Source organism: Microcaecilia unicolor, chromosome 9, assembly GCF_901765095.1.
Source record: "Microcaecilia unicolor chromosome 9, aMicUni1.1, whole genome shotgun sequence".
In the NCBI taxonomy this organism is placed as follows: domain Eukaryota; kingdom Metazoa; phylum Chordata; class Amphibia; order Gymnophiona; family Siphonopidae; genus Microcaecilia; species Microcaecilia unicolor.
In genome coordinates this window covers 180,950,583-180,969,140 of record NC_044039.1, presented here as the reverse complement: position 1 = coordinate 180,969,140, position 18,558 = coordinate 180,950,583, and the positions used below count along the sequence as shown (strand labels likewise).

The following is an 18,558-nucleotide window of genomic DNA, read 5'->3' as shown; positions in this document are numbered from 1 at the left end:
ACTTGGAATTAACATACAGAGAAACAAAATACTTATCCTAGTATTCCTCGAGATCCAGTTCCAAAGTTTTATTTATTTTTTTGGCACGGGGGGGGGGGGGGGGGGGCAGTTGGCTAGGCAGATGGCTTTGGAAGACCAATCTAGTGTAAGGCAGGCAGCAGCTGCAGACTGAGGGTCTTAACTGACAGCATTCTGGCATCCGCTGTAGGCTTCTGCTATTGCTGGCTGCTCATTCCCTCCATAACTGGGGAGCCTATCAGCAGCAATGGCTGTTCCTCTCCTTCCTGAAATGTAGTTGAAGTCAGGGAGCGGAGAAGGAGCCTGTGCTGCTTACTGACAATGGAAGAGTTTTTCTGCTTCTCCCCCTCTCCAATGTTCCTGTAGAGCCTGCTCTTTGAAGTGCAATGAGCAAACTGAGCTGGTCTTTGGATCTTCCCTCCTTCCATGGATTCAGCTGCCCCCAGTCACCTTCTTTTTCTTCCCTGGGCTCTCTGAGCCAAACATACTTCACCTCCTGCCTCATGTTCAGTTGCTTCTGTTTCTCCTCCTACGGGCTTGCTGAAGTGGTTCTCCCAGCGATCTCAGATTGGGGGGGGGGAGGGGGGATCTCTTTGTGCCACTGGCTTGAAGTGGTTCTCCCAGCGATCTCAGATGATTGGGGGGGATCTCTGTGCCACGGGCTTGCTGAAGCGGGTCTCCCAGTGATCTCAGATGATTGGGGGGGGGGGGAGGGATCTCTTTGTGCCACATGGTTCTTATTTGAAATTGATTTTTCTGTGGAAAATAAGTAAAATCTGTGTGGCATGGGAATTCTCCATGGACAGAATACATCTTGCAGCCCCACAAATTGAAGTGACTCTCCATGACGTCACAGTCCCGGAACTCTCAAAAGCATTTATCTTTAAAAAGAGCATTAACGTATGAGCTCGTGGTAGCCCACGCTCCCCCACACCATATAAATACCCAGTAACTCCGCCCCCTTGACGGTTTTTTCTTTTCCGCGACGATCCGTCCCGTCTCAACATCCACCTCTTATTTCCTTTACTTTTCAAAAATTTTTCGTCAATTTAACTTTGCAGCGATTTGCTTCCCCACGATGCCACCCAAACAGGGATTTAAACGCTGCACCGTATGTACAGGAAAAATGTCAGCTACTGACCCCCACGACCGGTGTGTCCATTGCCTTGGCAAGGCACACCTCAACACTAATTGTACCGCCTGTGCCAGCATGCTGCCCCGCACCAGAAAGCTCAGGGAGCTGAAAATGCGGGCCGTGCCTGATCTTCAACAGCCTACGTCTCCCCACTCACAAGGGGAACAGGCTCAGTTAAAGAGAGTGCATCCAGACAGAGATCAGCCTCCCAAAACTGCCCTTCCCCAGCTCCTTCAGCAGCTTACCTCCAAAACGGCTAGTGCTGGGTCTTCCTGCAGCGAAGTGTCCCCTCCACGGCACAGGAAGCGCACGGAGCCGAGTCTGCACTCGAAGCACTCCTCTCCTGCATCTCATCGGCACCGACTAAGTACTTCCACCTCTCGTCGGCACCGAAGCCCCTCCCATCGGCACCGTCATCATGGCTCCACCCACTCCCATCGACGTCATCGCCAAAGCTCCTCCCACTCCTCTGATCAGCATTGCAGCTCCTCCTCTCAGCATCTGACAACCTGTGCTTCTTCACCTATGCCAGCAAACAGGGCTATACAAGCACTCCCCTGTCTCTCACCTCAGGAAAACGTAATTGCACAGCCTCTGACAAGCTTTCAGCAGGATACAGCAGTTTGCATGACCGGGGAACATAAGGTTTTACCTTCGCACTCAAGCAACCAAGACCTCATGCACTTGCTCCGGGATTTTTTGCAGCAGCACCACACTCATCAGGGGCAAGATACGCACCCACCGGCGACAGAGTCGGTGCAGCCTCACTGCAGTCGCACCTCGTCCGTGTCTACTTCGGCATCTATGGCAGCGGAGCTGTTTTCGGATTATGACTCCTCTTCACAGCACTCAACGGCAGGTCCCTCTGATCAAGGAGCGGACACACCAGGTTTGCTGTCTGACCCTTCACCAACACAGCCGTCCAGGACGTCTCAACCCGAAGATGTCTCTTACCCGAATTTTCTCCATCAGCTAGCGGCGGCACTGGGCATACAGTCCACGACCCAGCCAGACCCTAGATCTAAAAAGTTGCAGACGCTTCGCTACAAAGAAGCACCAAAGGAAATAATTGCTCTGCCATTGCACGATGTCTTAGCAGAACAGCATAGAACCATATGGTCCACACCTTACAGCGTAACACCTACAAAAAAGAGTCTCGACACTAAGTACAGGGTGCAGGAGGCATTTGGCTTTGGAAAACCGCAATTGTCGCATCAATCTATTGTGGTTTGCTCAGCTATGCGGAAGCACAGAAGCTCCAGGGATCATTCCAACTCCCCCCCCACTAAGGACATGAAGCTAATGGATTTGTTGGGGAAACGCATGTTCCAAAATACGATGCTAAATGCGCGCATAGGCCTCCATATGTTTCACTACTCAGAGTATCAATTCACTGTCCTTGAAGCTCTGACTAAGGTTGTAAGTTCCTTGCCAGCTCCCATCCAGGCTCAGCTACAACCATCCTTGCTTCATCTGGACGAGTGTGCCACGAATCTGATCCGCGCCGCCCATGACTCGTACGACACGTCTGTGAGAGGGGCCGCGGTCGGTATTTCCACACGACGGCTAGCTTGGTTGAAAGCATCTGGACTCCGTGAGGATGTCCACAACAGAGTGGCGGATGCCCCATGCTTAGGCGATAACCTTTTTGGAGACAAGGTCAAGGACATAATCGAGAACATCAAGCAGGATTTTACCACGCTGGACACGCTAGAAGATGACAGCCTTAATCAGTCTCGTTCTTCAGCTCAACGGTCCTTTTTTAGCCCTTCATATAGTCAATCGAGAAAAAGATTTACTTACCGTAAACCATACATTACAAATAAGTATGGCTCCTCCTCCAAATATAACAGCAAACCAAATAAGTATCAACAATACAAAAAAACCCAGATGGAACGGAGACCCCCAAAACAAGTCAATACTGGGGCTCCGAAGAGCCTACCTTCCCTTTGACCACCTGCCACAGAGTTGGCCGGTGGGGGGCCGTCTGCAGCACTTTGCCCCACAATGGTCCCTGGTCACTTCCGACAAGTGGGTCCTTTCAATTATCAACAACGGATATCGCCTAAATTTTATAAAGACTCCACCACATTCCCATATTGTCACCTCGCCAATTCAAGTAACCCATCAGCAATGGGTCCAGGAAGAAATTGCCCGTCTTCTCCAAATCAGGGCAATCGAGCCAGTTCCGCAAACTCAAATCAACACGGGGTTTTATTCCAGATTTTTTGTAATCCCAAAGAAAAAAGGTGGTCTCAGGTCGATCCTAGACTTGAGACCCCTCAACACTTACATCAAGAAGGAGAAGTTTCGAATGACGACGTTACAAGTAATCCTTCCCCTACTGGATCAGCATGCCTGGATGGTTTCATTAGACCTTCAGGATGCATATCTGCACATCCCAATTCACCAGGCATACAGAAGATACCTTCGTTTCCAAATGCAAACAAGTCATTACCAGTTTCGGGTACTGCCTTTCGGCCTGTCCTCTTCTCCACGGGTTTTCACAAAATGTGTCATCACTGTCGTCTCTTATCTTCGCCAGAGAGGAATAGCAATTTTTCCATACTTAGACGATTGGCTGATATCCTCTTCCTCAGTTCAAGAGACGACTCAAGCCCTTCAGGAAACTCTAACGTTACTGCAGGTGTTGGGATTTCTAGTAAATTACAAGAAGTCGCAACTGCAACCAGTGCAAACCCTTCAGTTTATAGGGGCAACACTCCATACGCCACGAGCGTTGGCATATCTGCCTTTAGAGAGGACCCTGCGTATCCAGAAGCTCATCCACCTGCTGTCCGGGCACACACATGTCACAGCCCGAGAGGTGTTGGTTCTTCTGGGCCACATGGCAGCCGCAATACCGGTGGTATGTTATGCCAGGTTGCATATGAGGACGCTGCAGTGGCAGCTGAGAGACCACTGGGTTCAAGCCCTGCATCCACTATCAATGCTAATACCGTGGGCAGGCAGTCTGCAAGTGTCTCTTCAGTGGTGGACTTTCCCACCGAATCTTTTACAGGGTATGCCGTTCCGCCACAAGCAACCCACCTGTTGTCTCACGACAGATGCCTCCAAGCTGGGCTGGGGTGCGCATTACGGACCATGCAAAACACAGGGCCTCTGGACCCCGGAGGAGGCCCAGTGCAGCATCAATCTTCTGGAGCTCCGAGCAGCAAGACTCGCTCTCAAAGCTTTCCAGCAACACCTCAGTCATCAACATATTCAAATATACACAGACAACCAAGTGGCAATGTTTTATATCAACAAGCAAGGAGGCATGGGGTCATGGCAACTGTGCAAGGAGGCCATGCGGATTTGGAAGCATGTTCTGGCCCTTCAATCCACGGTATCAGCAGCTTATATACCGGGGAAACAGAACCTGCTAGCCGATTCACTCAGCAGACAGCTCCTGCCGCACGAGTGGTCACTGAAGAGCACTGTTACGCAAGAACTATTCAACAAGTGGGGACACCCTCTAGTCGACCTCTTTGCGTCCCCACAGAACACCAAATGTCCCAAATTCTGTTCCAGGTTTCCCAGTCGGAGAAGAATAGCGGAAGATGCGTTCCAGATTCCTTGGACGGAAGGTCTCTTTTACGCCTTCCCTCCGCTACCGCTCATTTCAAAAGTTTTACAAAAGGCAAAGTGCGACGGCACTTCTCTCATTCTAGTGGCACCGCATTGGCCTCGCCAGCCCTGGTTTCCAGTTCTACTGCGGATGCTCCAACAACCTCCAATTCCATTGCTTTTGGTACCGGATTTGCTCACGCAGAACCAAGGCACTCTTCTACATCCGGACCCCCAGTCACTCAAACTAATGGCGTGCTTACTGGGTCCGCAACGTCTTTGATTTTTTCTCAGGAAGTGCTTCAGGTTTTAATTGCTTCCAGAAAAAAATCTACATTAAAGTCATATGACTCAAAGTGGCGACGATTCACTCTGTGGTGCTCCTCTCGCCACTTCATTCCACAAACAGTATCCATTTCGCATGTTCTAGAATATCTTCTGCATCTTGCGAAATCTGGTCTGTCTTACTCATCCATTAGGGTTCATTTGGCAGCTCTATCAGTGATGCATGATACTATTGACAACCGCACACTTATGCAGCATCCACTGTCTAAGCGGTTTCTAAAAGGGGTTCTGCACTTGTACCCCCCGCTTCGTCCACCAGCGCCAGCATGGGATCTTAACTTGGTGCTCACTGCACTCATGAGACCACCTTTTGAACCATTGAACAGTGCAGAAATGAAATATGTTGCGTGGAAAACACTATTTCTTATAACACTAACATCCGCACGTCGCATTGGAGAAGTTCAGGCACTAGTGCATTACCCCCCGTACACGCAGCTGCTGCATGATAAGGTTATCCTGCGTACGCATCCTAAGTTTCAGCCAAAGATTGTCTCGCCCTATCATTTGAATCAAATGATTGTGTTACCATCTTTCTATCCTCCACCGCATGAAGCTGAGGAGCATAGACAACTTCACACTTTGGATTGCTTGAGGGCTCTTGGTATCTATCTTAAGCGAAAGAAGTGTATAAATCGTCCGTCCCAGTTGTTCCTGTCCTGGAGGTCTACTGTACATCCAAAACCAATTAACAAAAATACCTTGTCGCAATGGATCGCAAAGTGCATTGCTTTCTGTTATCAACAAGCGCAAACTCACTCAACAGGAGTTTACACGGACATTCCGCATGTCACTGCTCATCGTCTGAGGGCCAAGGCGGCCACAATGGCTCATTTGCAAAGGACACCTTTACTGGATATATGTAGGGCTGCCACATGGTCAACTATGCATGTGTTTACGAAGCACTACTGTATTGATGCTGCCTCGTCTGCTGAAACAGAATTTGGACAGGCAGTGTTATCGTCCGGTGTCTGAGGCGTCAACTACCACCTCCTCCTGCCACAGGTACCAGTTTATTTCACTTTTTGATTGGTGTGTTGACTGTTATACTGTTACCTGTGTAGCTGGGGAGTCTTCAATTTGTGGGGCTGCAAGATGCATTCTGTCCATGGAGAAATATAAGTTGCTTACCTGTAACGGTAGTTCTCCTTGGACAGATCATCTTGCAGCCACACAAACCCACCCTACCCACCCTACAGTTGACGCCAGCTTTTTACAAGAACCGTCAAGGGGGCGGAGTTACTGGGTATTTATATGGTGTGGGGGAGCGTGGGCTACCACGAGCTCATACGTTAATGCTCTTTTTAAAGATAAATGCTTTTGAGAGTTCCGGGACTGTGACGTCATGGAGAGTCACTTCAATTTGTGTGGCTGCAAGATGATCTGTCCAAGGAGAACTACCGTTACAGGTAAGCAACTTATATTTCTGCACAAATTCTACACTGCTTAGTTCTGCAGAATTCCCCCAGATGTAGAGTGAGTACAGATCTCTAAGGTTCTGTATTGTGAGGATAGAAGACCTCTAGTGACTATTAAAATACTGGATTCTGACTTGTGATTAATCCTGCAGCTTCCAGAACAAGAGGAGGGAAACAGTGAGTGCTATAAAAACCCAGCTTTGTTTGAATTCTTTGTCTTTGACTCCTGCTTCCCCAACCATTGTATGGCATGGTGAGTCCGCACCTTGAGTATTGCATTCAGTTCTGGTTGCCATATCTCAAAAAAGATATAGCAGAAGAGTGACTAAAATGATAAAGAGGATAAAACTCCTCTCATATGAGGAAAGGCTAAAGAGGTTAGGGCTCTTCAGCTTGCAAAAGAGACGGATGAGGGGAGATATGGTTGAGGCTTACAAAATCCTAAGTGGTGTAGAACGAGTGGAAGTAAATTGATTTTTTACTCGTTCCAAAAGTACAAAGACTAGGGGACACGTGAGGAAGTTATACTGATATTTTTAAATTAAATAAGAGGAAATATTTTTTCACTCAACGAATAGTTAAGCTCTGGAACGCTTTGCCATAGGAGGTGGCAACAGTGGTTAACGTATCTGGGTTTAAAAAGGTTTGGCAAATTCCTGGAGGAAAAGTCCATAGTCTTGATTTAAGGAACAAAGGGCTCTCTCTGTTTACTAAGCCGAGCTGTAGGTGTGCACACTTTTTATCGTGTGCTAAAGCTAGAGACACCCATAGGAATATAATGGGTGTCTATCATTAGCGAATGCTAATTTTTAGTGCAAGCTAAAAAGTGTGCGCGCCTACAGTGCGGCTTAGTAAACAGGGCCCAAAGTTATCCAACACCCTTATCACCCATGTGAAAAAGTAACTGACCACTAATAAGTGGCTGCACCACATTTAGCAGCAGGGGAGGGGAAGAAGAACTTAACCTCGTGGTATGTTTTAGAATTTGCCAGACAACACTTGGCATTTCAAATTTCACCTTGCAGCCTGATCTAAATTTTGTTCAGATAAAATTTAGCAGGATTAAAAAAAAAAGATGGCACTGGAGGTGCTCTTTGGGAGTAGTTCAGCTTTGACTGGCCAGTGTAAATATTCAGCTGCCAATACAGAATTTAACCAAACAACTTGTTTTGTGAACTTTAGACCAGATATTCAGCTGCCTATGAGCAGCTACGAGTCCAGCCAGGGAAGCTGCTTCTTTACTTGGTAGGTTTAAATCTTGAGACTCCAAGTAGGGTGTGGCATGCAAGTTAAGAGTGATTTTATTAAGATTTTTCCACATGTGGTACCCATGGAGCAGAGAAGACACCAACCTTCGAGCACCAGGTCTGCTCCCTGTTGGTGATAGCGGCACGGTGTGATCTGCCATTTTAGATTCTCCTAGGTGGCTCTTGTCAGGGGTTTTTTTTTGGCAGTTCTGTTGACATATTTGCTTCTGATGTTCATCGAGTATCTTGGTGCAGTTCTACACTAGTCTGTGCCTGAGGCTTGTGTATGATGACTTGTCTTCTGACAAAACCTATATGGAAGCATCCACAGCAGTGACTCCTTGTTTCCTGCATCTTGCACCCCCCCCCCCTCAACACACATTATTGCAAACTCATTGCACAGGTAATTTTTCCAGTATGGAGGTGCTACTGCTCTGCTATGGTTTTACATACTCCTCAGTTTAGGGAAACAAATGCTTTCTTTTGGGGGTGGGGGGTGGAGAGGAAGGAGAAAATGAATATTGGGGTCAATATTCAGCTGGTGGTGGCTCAGCCAGTAAATTCAATACCAGGCCATGTCCAGGCACTGGTATTGAATTTTGCAGGTTTGTAGAGCCAGCTAACACACAGCCACATAAAGACAGGATGCATAAAAGTCAGTCCTATTTATGTAGTTGACCTGGTTGGTTAACTTCTGAATATCAGCAAGCACTTAATCAGCCCAGTTGTCATGCTTCTACGAAACACTGGGTCTGTGAGCCCTTGGGCCACTGCCGAGGAGCGGCAACGGCAGGCAAATCACGCAAACTGGAGGCAAGGCAGACCACAGACAGACGGGCACAGGCCAGACTGGAGCAGCTGGACAGGAGCAGAAGCACTAAGCAGAAGCAGGAGAATAGTCCATGAATCACGCAGTGTCTTACCAGAAGGCAGCAAAGCAGTAGGGAAACCAGGAACCACACAGAGTCTGTAGGCTGGCTGCAATCAATAGTAAATCAGGAATCAAGCCGAGTCTTGGGCAGGCGGCAGACAGTAGAACAAACCAGGAAACAAGCAAGGTCAAAAACAGGCAAACAAGCTTTCAGGGCAGGAATCGCAACAGACCAACAAGGACAAGAACAGGTCTGAAGACCTCTGTTGCCAAGGCAAAGCCTGAAAGTTCCCCGCTGCTTAATAAAGGCAATATACAAGGGAGTTCACCAGGTAAGGGTGCTGCTAAGTTCCAAAAGTCTCAAGACAGTCTGGAAGGCTGGAAGATCCGGACCGGACCGGACCAGCATGGCTTCTGGAACATAGGAAACAGCAAACAGACAGTCCATCGCAGCCACCAGGTCTGACCACCAGGTGGCGAGATGAGTGCGAGCATGCAACAGGGGCACAACCGTGACACCAGTGCCAACACCCCCAAAATAGTCAGTTTTGAGTTCGGGGCTAGCTGGTTAAGAATAACTGAGAATGACCCTGAACAGGTGATCTAATGGGGTAGGAGCCATTTCTGGCCGGTTACATCGTGTTGAATACTGACCCCATTGTTATTTTTCCTCCTTCTGGACTAAGTTTTTGGTTTGCTTGTAATGCGATGCTAGTTTTGTTAATACTCCCAAGAATAGCTTCCAGTTGCTGTGGGAACTGGCTTCCTAACTATACCTTGGTAGCACCTTGAAAAATGACTCAGCCTAATTGGGAGAGCAGAAGTAACTTTTGAAGATTTTCACAAATTAGCGCTTCTGAGATAATGTGAACGGCAACTTTTCCTCCATGTGCACCACACAGTTCATCACGTTTATAAAAGTCCCACTAACTAGGAGTTAAATATAAAAGTGCTATTATTGCAGGTACATTCTGAGCTTTTTTTCGTTTTCATATTGTCCGTTCTGAATGCTTCATATCTCCTCTACTAGAATTTTGTTCTGGCTTACACTTCAATGCTTAGAAGTGGAGGAGCAGCTCCCTCTGATCTTGGGCAGTCACTTAACAATCTGTTGCCATAACTTACAAACTTAGGGCGTCTTTTACTAAGGAGTGCTCATGTTTTCGGCACGCCCTAAAATTGTGGGTGCGCTAAACAGACATGCCCATAGGAATGCATTGGCATCTCTAACGTCTAACGTGCCCACAATTTTAGCGCACGCCAAAAACGTCAGCATGCCTTAGTAAAAGACCCTCAGACTGCATGTCCACCAATGACAGGCACCTGCTTGTACATCTGAATGCAACTCACCTTGAGGTACTATTGAAAAAGTGCATGTTAAATCCAAATCCCTTCCCTTATGAAGACTTTTCCTAATGTAGATCTTTAGGTGGTGCACACAAGTATAACAAGAACATAACAATAGCCATAATGGGTCAGAAAAGTGGTCCATCTAGCCCAGTATCTTGCTTCCAACAGCGGCCAATCCAGGTCACAAGTATCTGGCAGAAACCCAAATAGTAGAAAGATTCCATGCTACCAATCCCAGGGCAAGAAGGCTTCCCCATGTCTGTCTCAATAGCAGACTATGGACTTTTCCTCCAGGAACTTATCCAAACGTTTTTTTTAAACCCAGCTATGCTAACCGCTGTAACCAACGAGCTCCAAAGCTTAACTATTCGTTAAGAAATATTTCTTCTATTTGTTTTAAAAGTATTACCATGTAACTTCATTGAGTGTCCCCAACCTAGTCTCTGTACTTTTTGAAAGAGTGGAAAAAAAATTTCACTTTTACCCATTCTACACCACTCAGGATTTTGTAAAGCTCTATCATATCCCCCCTCAACAGTCTCTTTCCCAAGCTGAAGAGCCCTTACCCTCTTTAGCCTTTCCTCATATGGGAGCAGTTCCATCCCTTTTCTAATTCCACTATATTTTTTTGAGATATGGTGACCAGAATTGCCGCAATACTCAGGTGAGGTCACACCATGGAGCGATAGAGACATTGTAATATTCTTTGTCTTATTTTCCATCCCTTTCCTAATTCTTCCTATCATCCTGTTTGCTTTGACTGCTGCCATACAGTGGGCAGAAGATTATGTACAATGTCACCTAGATCTTTTTCTTGGGTGGTGCTGACTGCTAAGCTGGACTCTAGCATCAAGTAACTATTGATTTGGATTGTTCTTACCAATGTGCATTACTTTGCATTTGTCTATATTAAATTTTATCTGCCATTTAGATGCCCAGTCTTCCAATTTCCTAAGGTCTTCCTGCAATTTTCATAATCTGCATGTGTGCTGATTTCCTTTATTTTGGGTTGGTTTGATAAATTTGTGGCATTTTTTTACATGGTTTTGTTTCTAAACGGTGCCACTAAGACTCCATTGTGCAGCAGGGGTACAATTTTGTTCTGCAACTCTGCTGCCCCTGTGTCCTTTTCCTTCCTCCTCCTTCTTCCAAAGTGGGCAGAAGCCTACAAAGCAGAAGATGGAAGCTTCCAGTGACGAGGCATCTCCTTCAAGGTGATGTATCCCATCCAATTCTACATGTGCAGACAGCCACTTTGGTTTTCTGAATAGCCATAAAGAATAGTTATCTCACAAATCTGTCGGCATTGGATAGCCAGTCTCTCTCATGCATATTCATTACAAATATTCTGTAACCAGACTGGTTAATTGTGCCGACAAAATGTGGGAACCACTGAGGTACTTCATAACCTATTGGAGTCAAAACATTCCTATTCATTAGAAATGGAACAGAAAATAAAACAAGATCATAATGCTTCTGCATCACTCCATGGTGAGGCCACACCTTGAGAAATGTTGAGAAGCAACGACCAAAATTGCACACGACGACAGGAAAAGGTACAAAGAAGGGCAATAAAAATTATTAAGGGAAAGGCATGACTCATGAGGAAAGGCTAAAAAGGTTAGGGATCTTAAGGTTGAAGAGATGGCTGAGGTGAGATACAGTGATACGAAAAAGCTTTCCCCCCTCCTCATTTCCCCTATTATTGCATACATATCACATTGACAGGTTTCTAAACTTTAAACAAAATGTAATATTAGACAAAGTGAACCTCAGTAAACACATAATAAAGTTTTTAAATTACTTCCGTTATTTAAGAAACAAAGTTATCCAACACCCATGTGAATAAAGTAACTGTCCTCTTAATCAACTGACCAACTTTAGTTGATAATCAGATTCAGTCGGTTGAACACAGCCAGGCTTGACTGCCTTCAGTACTGTTGAACTAAACCTCACTATACACTGAGCCTTATCATGAGAGTGAAGTAGTTATCAAAGTTTTTACAAGAACGCTATGCGACAATTAAAGAAAATTCCAGAAAAAATGAGAAAAAAGTTGTTGAAATGTATCAATCTGGAAAGGGTTACAAAGCCATTTCTAAAGCTCTTGGACTCCACCGAACCACTGTTCCAAGTCTTCTTTATTTGGAGAGACAGAAGACTTGGAACAGTGGTGAATTTTCCCAGGAATGGCCAGCCTGCCAAAATTACTTCAAGGGTGCAGTGACAAACCATGTACTTATGTAAGTTGCCAAACATCCCAGATAATCATCTAAAGATGAATTTTGCACAGTACCAGAAAATTCTTTAGGAGAACTTCGTCGTCTCTCTGTAAGCTGGGTTAGATTCAAGACAATTATCCAAAACATAAAGGCAAGTCTACATCTGAATGGCTGAGGAGAAACAAAAAAAAAAAACAAAAAAAAAGTTTGGACTGGCCAAGTCAGTGTCCTGACTTGAAACCAATAGAGATGCTGTGGCAGGACCTGAAATGAGCAGTTCATGCGCGGAAACCTGAGTTTAAGTAGTTCTACAAAGAAGAGAGGACTAAGATTCCTCAACAGCAAAGTGGAAGACTGATAAATTATAGGAAGTGTGTGGTTGCAATTACTGCTGCTAAAAGATGGTGCAACCAGTTATTAAGATTAGGGAGAAGTTACTTTTCACTCCCCCCGTTTTCTATTTCTGTTGATGGCTCTCTCATTCTCCCTGTCTCCTCAGCTCGAAACCTTGGGGTCATCTTTGACTCTTCTCTTTCCTTCTCTGCTCATATCCAGCAGACCGCCAAGACCTGTCGTTTCTTTCTTTACAACATCCGTAAAATCCGCCCCTTTCTTTCCGAGCACTCTACCAAAACCCTCATCCACACTCTTGTCACCTCTCGTTTAGACTACTGCAATCTGCTTCTTCCTGGCCTCCCACCTAGTCACCTCTCCCCTCTCCAATCGGTTCAAAACTCTGCTGCCCGTCTCGTCTTCCGCCAGGGTCGCTTTACTCATACTACCCCTCTCCTCAAGTCGCTTCACTGGCTCCCTATCCGTTTTTGTATCCTGTTCAAACTTCTTCTACTAACCTATAAATGTACTCACTCTGCTGCTCCCCAGTATCTCTCCACACTCGTCTTTCCCTACACCCCTTCCCGTGCACTCCGCTCCATGGATAACTCCTTCTTATCTGTTCCCTTCTCCACTACTGCCAACTCCAGACTTCGCGCCTTCTGTCTCGCTGCACCCTACGCCTGGAATAAACTTCCTGAGCCCATACGTCTTGCCCCATCCTTGGCCACCTTTAAATCTAGACTGAAAGCCCACCTCTTTAACATTGCTTTTGACTCGTAACCACTCGCCTCCACCTACCCTCCTCTCCTCCTTCCTGTACACATTAATTGATTTGATTCGCTTACTTTATTTTTTGTCTATTAGATTGTAAGCTCTTTGAGTAGGGACTTTCTTCTATGTTTGTGCAGCGCTGCGTACGTCTTGTAGCACTATAGAAATGCTAAATAGTAGTAGTAGTAGTAGTAGTAGTGATATGGTTGATGGATAACTTTGTTCCTTAAATAAATGAAGTTATAATTTAAAAAAACTGTTGTGTTTACACTAGGGTTCTCTTTGTCTAATACTGTGTTACATTTTGTTTAGTTTTTGTTTTTTTCAACTGGAAAGTTTTTATTCACTTATACTATCTACACATACAACCCCCCCTCCCCAAATAGTTTACAGATTGTATCTCAATTAGCAAATATGTATTGTGTCCTGAGATTAATAATCTCTCCCTTCCCCCTCTCCCCCTCACCCAGGAGTGCTTAAAAAAGATTACTATTTATTTCATTGTTCCTTAGGGAATCCAGAATAGGGTGCAATTGGTAAGACATGTCCATACACTGAGTTATCAATATTATAATCTTCCTTTTGGGTCTTCCAAGTTTAAAAGATTGCCTATATCTTCTGAAATTTAGTCAGATGCCCTCACTGCAAGGCTGTGTTTGGTCTTTTGATAGCCACAGTCCAGTTTTTGTAATGCTATGGTCATAGTAGGTGTTGAGGGCTGTTTCCATACTGCTGCCAGAGAAAGTCTGCTAGTTGAGCAAGCTAGTGGTCAGCTTATTAATGTCTGGTTTTGTCTGCGCTTAAAATGTAAGAGGCAAAAAAAAAAAAAAAAAAAAAAGGTCAGCCTTCTTGGGATATATTACCTTCGTTATGGATGTCACCATCTGAAGTACTGCTGTCCAGAAGGGTTGCACCCTTGGGAAGTCCACCGTACGCGATACATATTGCCCGAGATACCACACTTCCTCCAACATTTCCCAGTGTCATGATTATACGTTTTTAACATATTATGAGGCATATTTTCAAAGCACTTAGCCTTCCAAAGTTCCATAGAAACCTATGGAACTTTGGAAGGCTAAGTGCTTTGAAAATATGCCTCATAGTAACATAGTAGATGATGGCAGAAAAAGACCTGCACGGTCCATCCAGTCTGCCTAACAAGATAAACTCATATGTGCTACTTTTTGTGTATACCGTACCTTGATTTGTACCTGTCCTATTCAGGGCACAGACCGTATAAGTCTGCAGCACTATCCCCGCCTCCCAACCACCAGCCCCGCCTCCAACCACCGGCTCTGGCACAGACCGTATAAGTCTGCCCAGCATTATCCCCGCCTCCCAACCACCAGCCCCGGCACAGACCGTATAAGTCTGCCCAGCACTAGCCCCACCTCCCAACCACCAGTACCGCCTCCCACCACCGGCTCTGGCACAGACCGTATAAGTCTGCCCAGCACTATCCCCGCCTCCCACCACCGGCTCACTGGTGTGTGATACCATCTGTACATAATTTTGTAACTATTTTAAATTAGATTGCTTGCAATCAATACTTTAAAGAGATATTTGAATCCTTTTTTCCAGTCCTTTAGTGTACACATAGTGCTTAAATCAGCTTCCCACTTAGCAATATATTTCTCTATTGGATTTTTCTGCGTCAGAAGAGCAGTATAGGAACATGAAATACATCCTCTGCCACTCCCTCCATTGCTCGCTCCAGGTTCGTTATCTCAAGACTCAGGTCACCCTGTGCCCTCTGTTGAATATAATCTGTTATTTGTCTATACTTTTTGTTCAGTTGTTCAACTCCATACTCCTCTCTCAATTCTGCAGACAGAAGGTTCCCGTTTTCACAGAGCTGTCCCAGAAGTCGGAGCCATTGGTCTGTCCAACGTATATATGCGAGATCCATTTCCCCTAGTAGAATACCCAGTGCATAACAAAAAGGTGTCCGTGCGAAATATTGTCTTTCTGGGAAGACACTATCGCATATAGCTTGCTGTGTCAATAAGGGGAGTCCAATACCTTCTGACATTATTTTTAATACTACTAAGAGGCTCTGATTTTGGGAGCCATGGGATGGCCCGTAATGGTGTGTCTCCTACCCAATGCTATTTGATTCACATCTACAGTTTATCCAAGTCTCTGAGCCATTCCACTATTATTCTTAATTATGCTGTTTTATTATAAAGTCCAAAGTCAAGTACACCCATCCCTTCTATAAGTTTTGGTTGACAAAGCATATCCCTGCGTACTCTGAGTGGGTGTTTCCTCCATATATAAGAGAACATTTTTATGTTGAGCTGCTTGAAGAATTTTTTTAGGAATGGGAATAAGTAGAGCCATGAATAAATATAATAGTTTAGGTAGACTCATCTTGACTGTGAATATTTGCCCCAGCCAACAAACATTTAAACCTTCCCACTTCTCCAATTCCATCATTATCTCACACATCTTAATAGGAAACTTTGCCTCATATATACTCTCCAGGGAACCCGTCAAATTGATCCCTAGGTTTTTAATACATTTCCTGGCCCAGCGGAAGGGAAACAGATCTTGTTGTAGAGTTACTTCAGAGTCCTTGGTTGTGATATTTAGAATTTGGTTAACTTTAAAGCCCAATACTTGACCATAGTCTAGCAAAACGTGAGTTGTCTGTGACAATGATTCTCCAGGTTCCATTAGGGTTAGCAAGATATTATCTGCGAATAGAATTATTTTGTGTTCATCTTTTCCTACCTGTATACATTCTAACCTAGGATGAGCCCTAACAGTTTGTGCTAATGGTTCTATACAGATCACAAATATAAGTAGGGACAATGCGCACCCCTGTTGGGTTTGGGACAATGTGCACTCCTGCTGGGTTCCTCGATGGAGCTCAAAGGAGTCTGTATGCAAACCATTAATTTTCAGGCAGGCCAACGACTTTGTGTACAGGAGATGTATCCATTTTAAATAATGACCCAAGAACCCCCATCTTTCCTGTACTGAGAACATAAAAAGCCCAATGCACCCTATCAAATGCTTTTTCTATGTCCACTGATAGCAGGATAGTGGGTGCACTGCCCTGCCTAGCACACGGTATCAGATGGAGTGCTCCATGTACATTGTGCCTTCTGATTATAAAGCCAAGCTGATCTGTATGAATTATGGATGGCATTAACCTCTGCAAATGGCGTGCCAAGATTTTTGTAAATATCTTGTAATCTGAGCCTAGGAGGAAGATCTGCCTGTATGTGCTACATAAAGAATGATTCTTTTCAGGCTTCGGAAGAACAGTTATTGCCACCAGGATTCCTCCCTCTCCTCAAGGGACATAAATACCCTTAACAAAAGGTGCCAGTATTTTCTCCAATGTTTTATATAATTTATTGGTAAATCCATTGGGAAGGTAAGCAATAGCCCATTCTATTGGCCTGGATAGTTCTGCCATCTCCCCCTTCTGTCAGATGTGGTATTCTAAATCTTTCAATTATTATTGGACATCCTTCCTAGTGGGCTCTATTTCAGGCTTATACAAGGTGGAATAATACTGACCAAGACATTCTTGTATGCATTTCAAATCCCTATGAACTATTCTAGTCTCATCAGTGATATAATTTCGATACGCTTGTTTCTTAAGCTTATTGGCTGAGGCCACTAGCTTTACTGCCAAATTCATAATTCTTGGTATATTTTCACCAAACGTTCTGCTATTTCAGCTATGTGAATCTCATTGAGCTCCATTGCCTCACGTGAGGGGATATCATCCCTTTCTTATGTTGGGCCTCAACGTAAAAATTTGTTGGTATAGGATCTTTTCAGTAACTATTTTAGTCTTTTGTAAATGAGTTTCTAGAGCTATTATGTTCCCCTTCATAACCGTCCTTAATCATTCCCATAACGTCACTGGGTCTATCTCTGCTGTATTCCTTAATTCCTTTGTATCACATCACATTATTGCCGTCCACTAAAATGGTTTCATCTAGCTGCCAATATCTGGTGACCCCCTTTTTCTCAGTGTTACATTTTGCTTAAAAGGTCAGAAACCATTCAGTGTGATATATATATGCAATAATAGGGGAAATCAGGAGGGGGGGGGGGGGGACTTTTTCACAGCACTGTAGCTGCACAAGCCCTTTGCATATCAACCCCCAATTGTTCAGATCAATTTTAATTCACAACAGCTATAGCAGACAGGCTAGAGAGGACAAAAAAACAAGGATTAGAACTCATTTATAACATGGGGACTAAATGGAATTACTTAATCAAAAGTAATCCTTTCCCTAACAGCACAACCCTATATATCAAGCATGAGATACAAAATATCTGGGTAAGCATTTAACTAACCTGGAAAGTGAAAAAAAAAAAAAAAATCCAGCTCTCTTCTATCCTGTAATGGCATTGGGTATCCAGGAAGAAACTTACCTGGAATATAGTTGATTCCACAGTCTATGACAATGGCACCGGGTTTTATCCAGTCACCTTTTACCATTTCAGCTTTACCAGCTCCCACAACCAGGATATCAGCTCTGTTAACCTGTCAAAGCAATTTCATTTCATTAGCATCTGAATTACTGCCAAGGTGGCAGAGTGACAAACTAAAACAAGTCCACTGAATTTCCACCTCCATTCTTCCATGAGATGGGATAGCAAGTGATTCAGGTGTAAAGGCCTTAAGTAAAACTTCCCCTGAAGCTGATGCAGTACCACAGTGAAACACAAGGTGTCACCCTAGGGAGGCTGTACTACTCGAGCAACAGAGCATACCACTTCTGCTCCGTTCCACTTAGCAGGAAATCCAAATGTAAATCTTGTGGCAGAGAACACCAGTAGTCCCAGTATCAATATTATATTTAATGGAGGGGGTTCTTCATAGACAATCTTTTATACCCAACTCCAAGTGTTTCTTAACAATATTCTTACACAGATTTCAAGGGGATTTTAGTAATGGATCTGTCAGATAACCATGTCACCATCATTCAGGCTATATATATGAGCCAGGCATTTTTTTTTCTTATGGTGGGCATGTATTCCTCATTGATCCATACTTTTTAATATTTAAACTTTCACCCATCATTTTAAATCTTAAATGTTCTATCTTGTAATAAAATTACACTTAGCTTATCTGAATCTTCCGTTCTTTTTTTTTTTTTTATTTCTTATATAAATTCAGTTCGGAGAAGTTCATTAATCCTGATCTAAATGATGAATTATCCCCAGGTGTCTGCTTAGAGCAGTAGTGATGGGACAGACGTGAGCATTTTGTCTCCCCCTTTTTCCCTTCCTCCTGACATAACCC

At 44.5% G+C, this 18,558-nt stretch overlaps 1 protein-coding gene across 1 annotated transcript in view; it reads right to left on the bottom strand.

Annotated features, from left to right (window-relative positions):
• Positions 1–18,558, bottom strand: part of MTHFD1 (methylenetetrahydrofolate dehydrogenase, cyclohydrolase and formyltetrahydrofolate synthetase 1) — a 150,972-nt gene that overhangs the window by 86,888 nt on the left and 45,526 nt on the right. Inside the window, exon 8 of the mRNA XM_030214776.1 lies at positions 17,685–17,796. Coding sequence (XP_030070636.1) covers positions 17,685–17,796 — 112 coding nt within the window. The remainder of the gene's footprint in view (positions 1–17,684; positions 17,797–18,558) is intronic.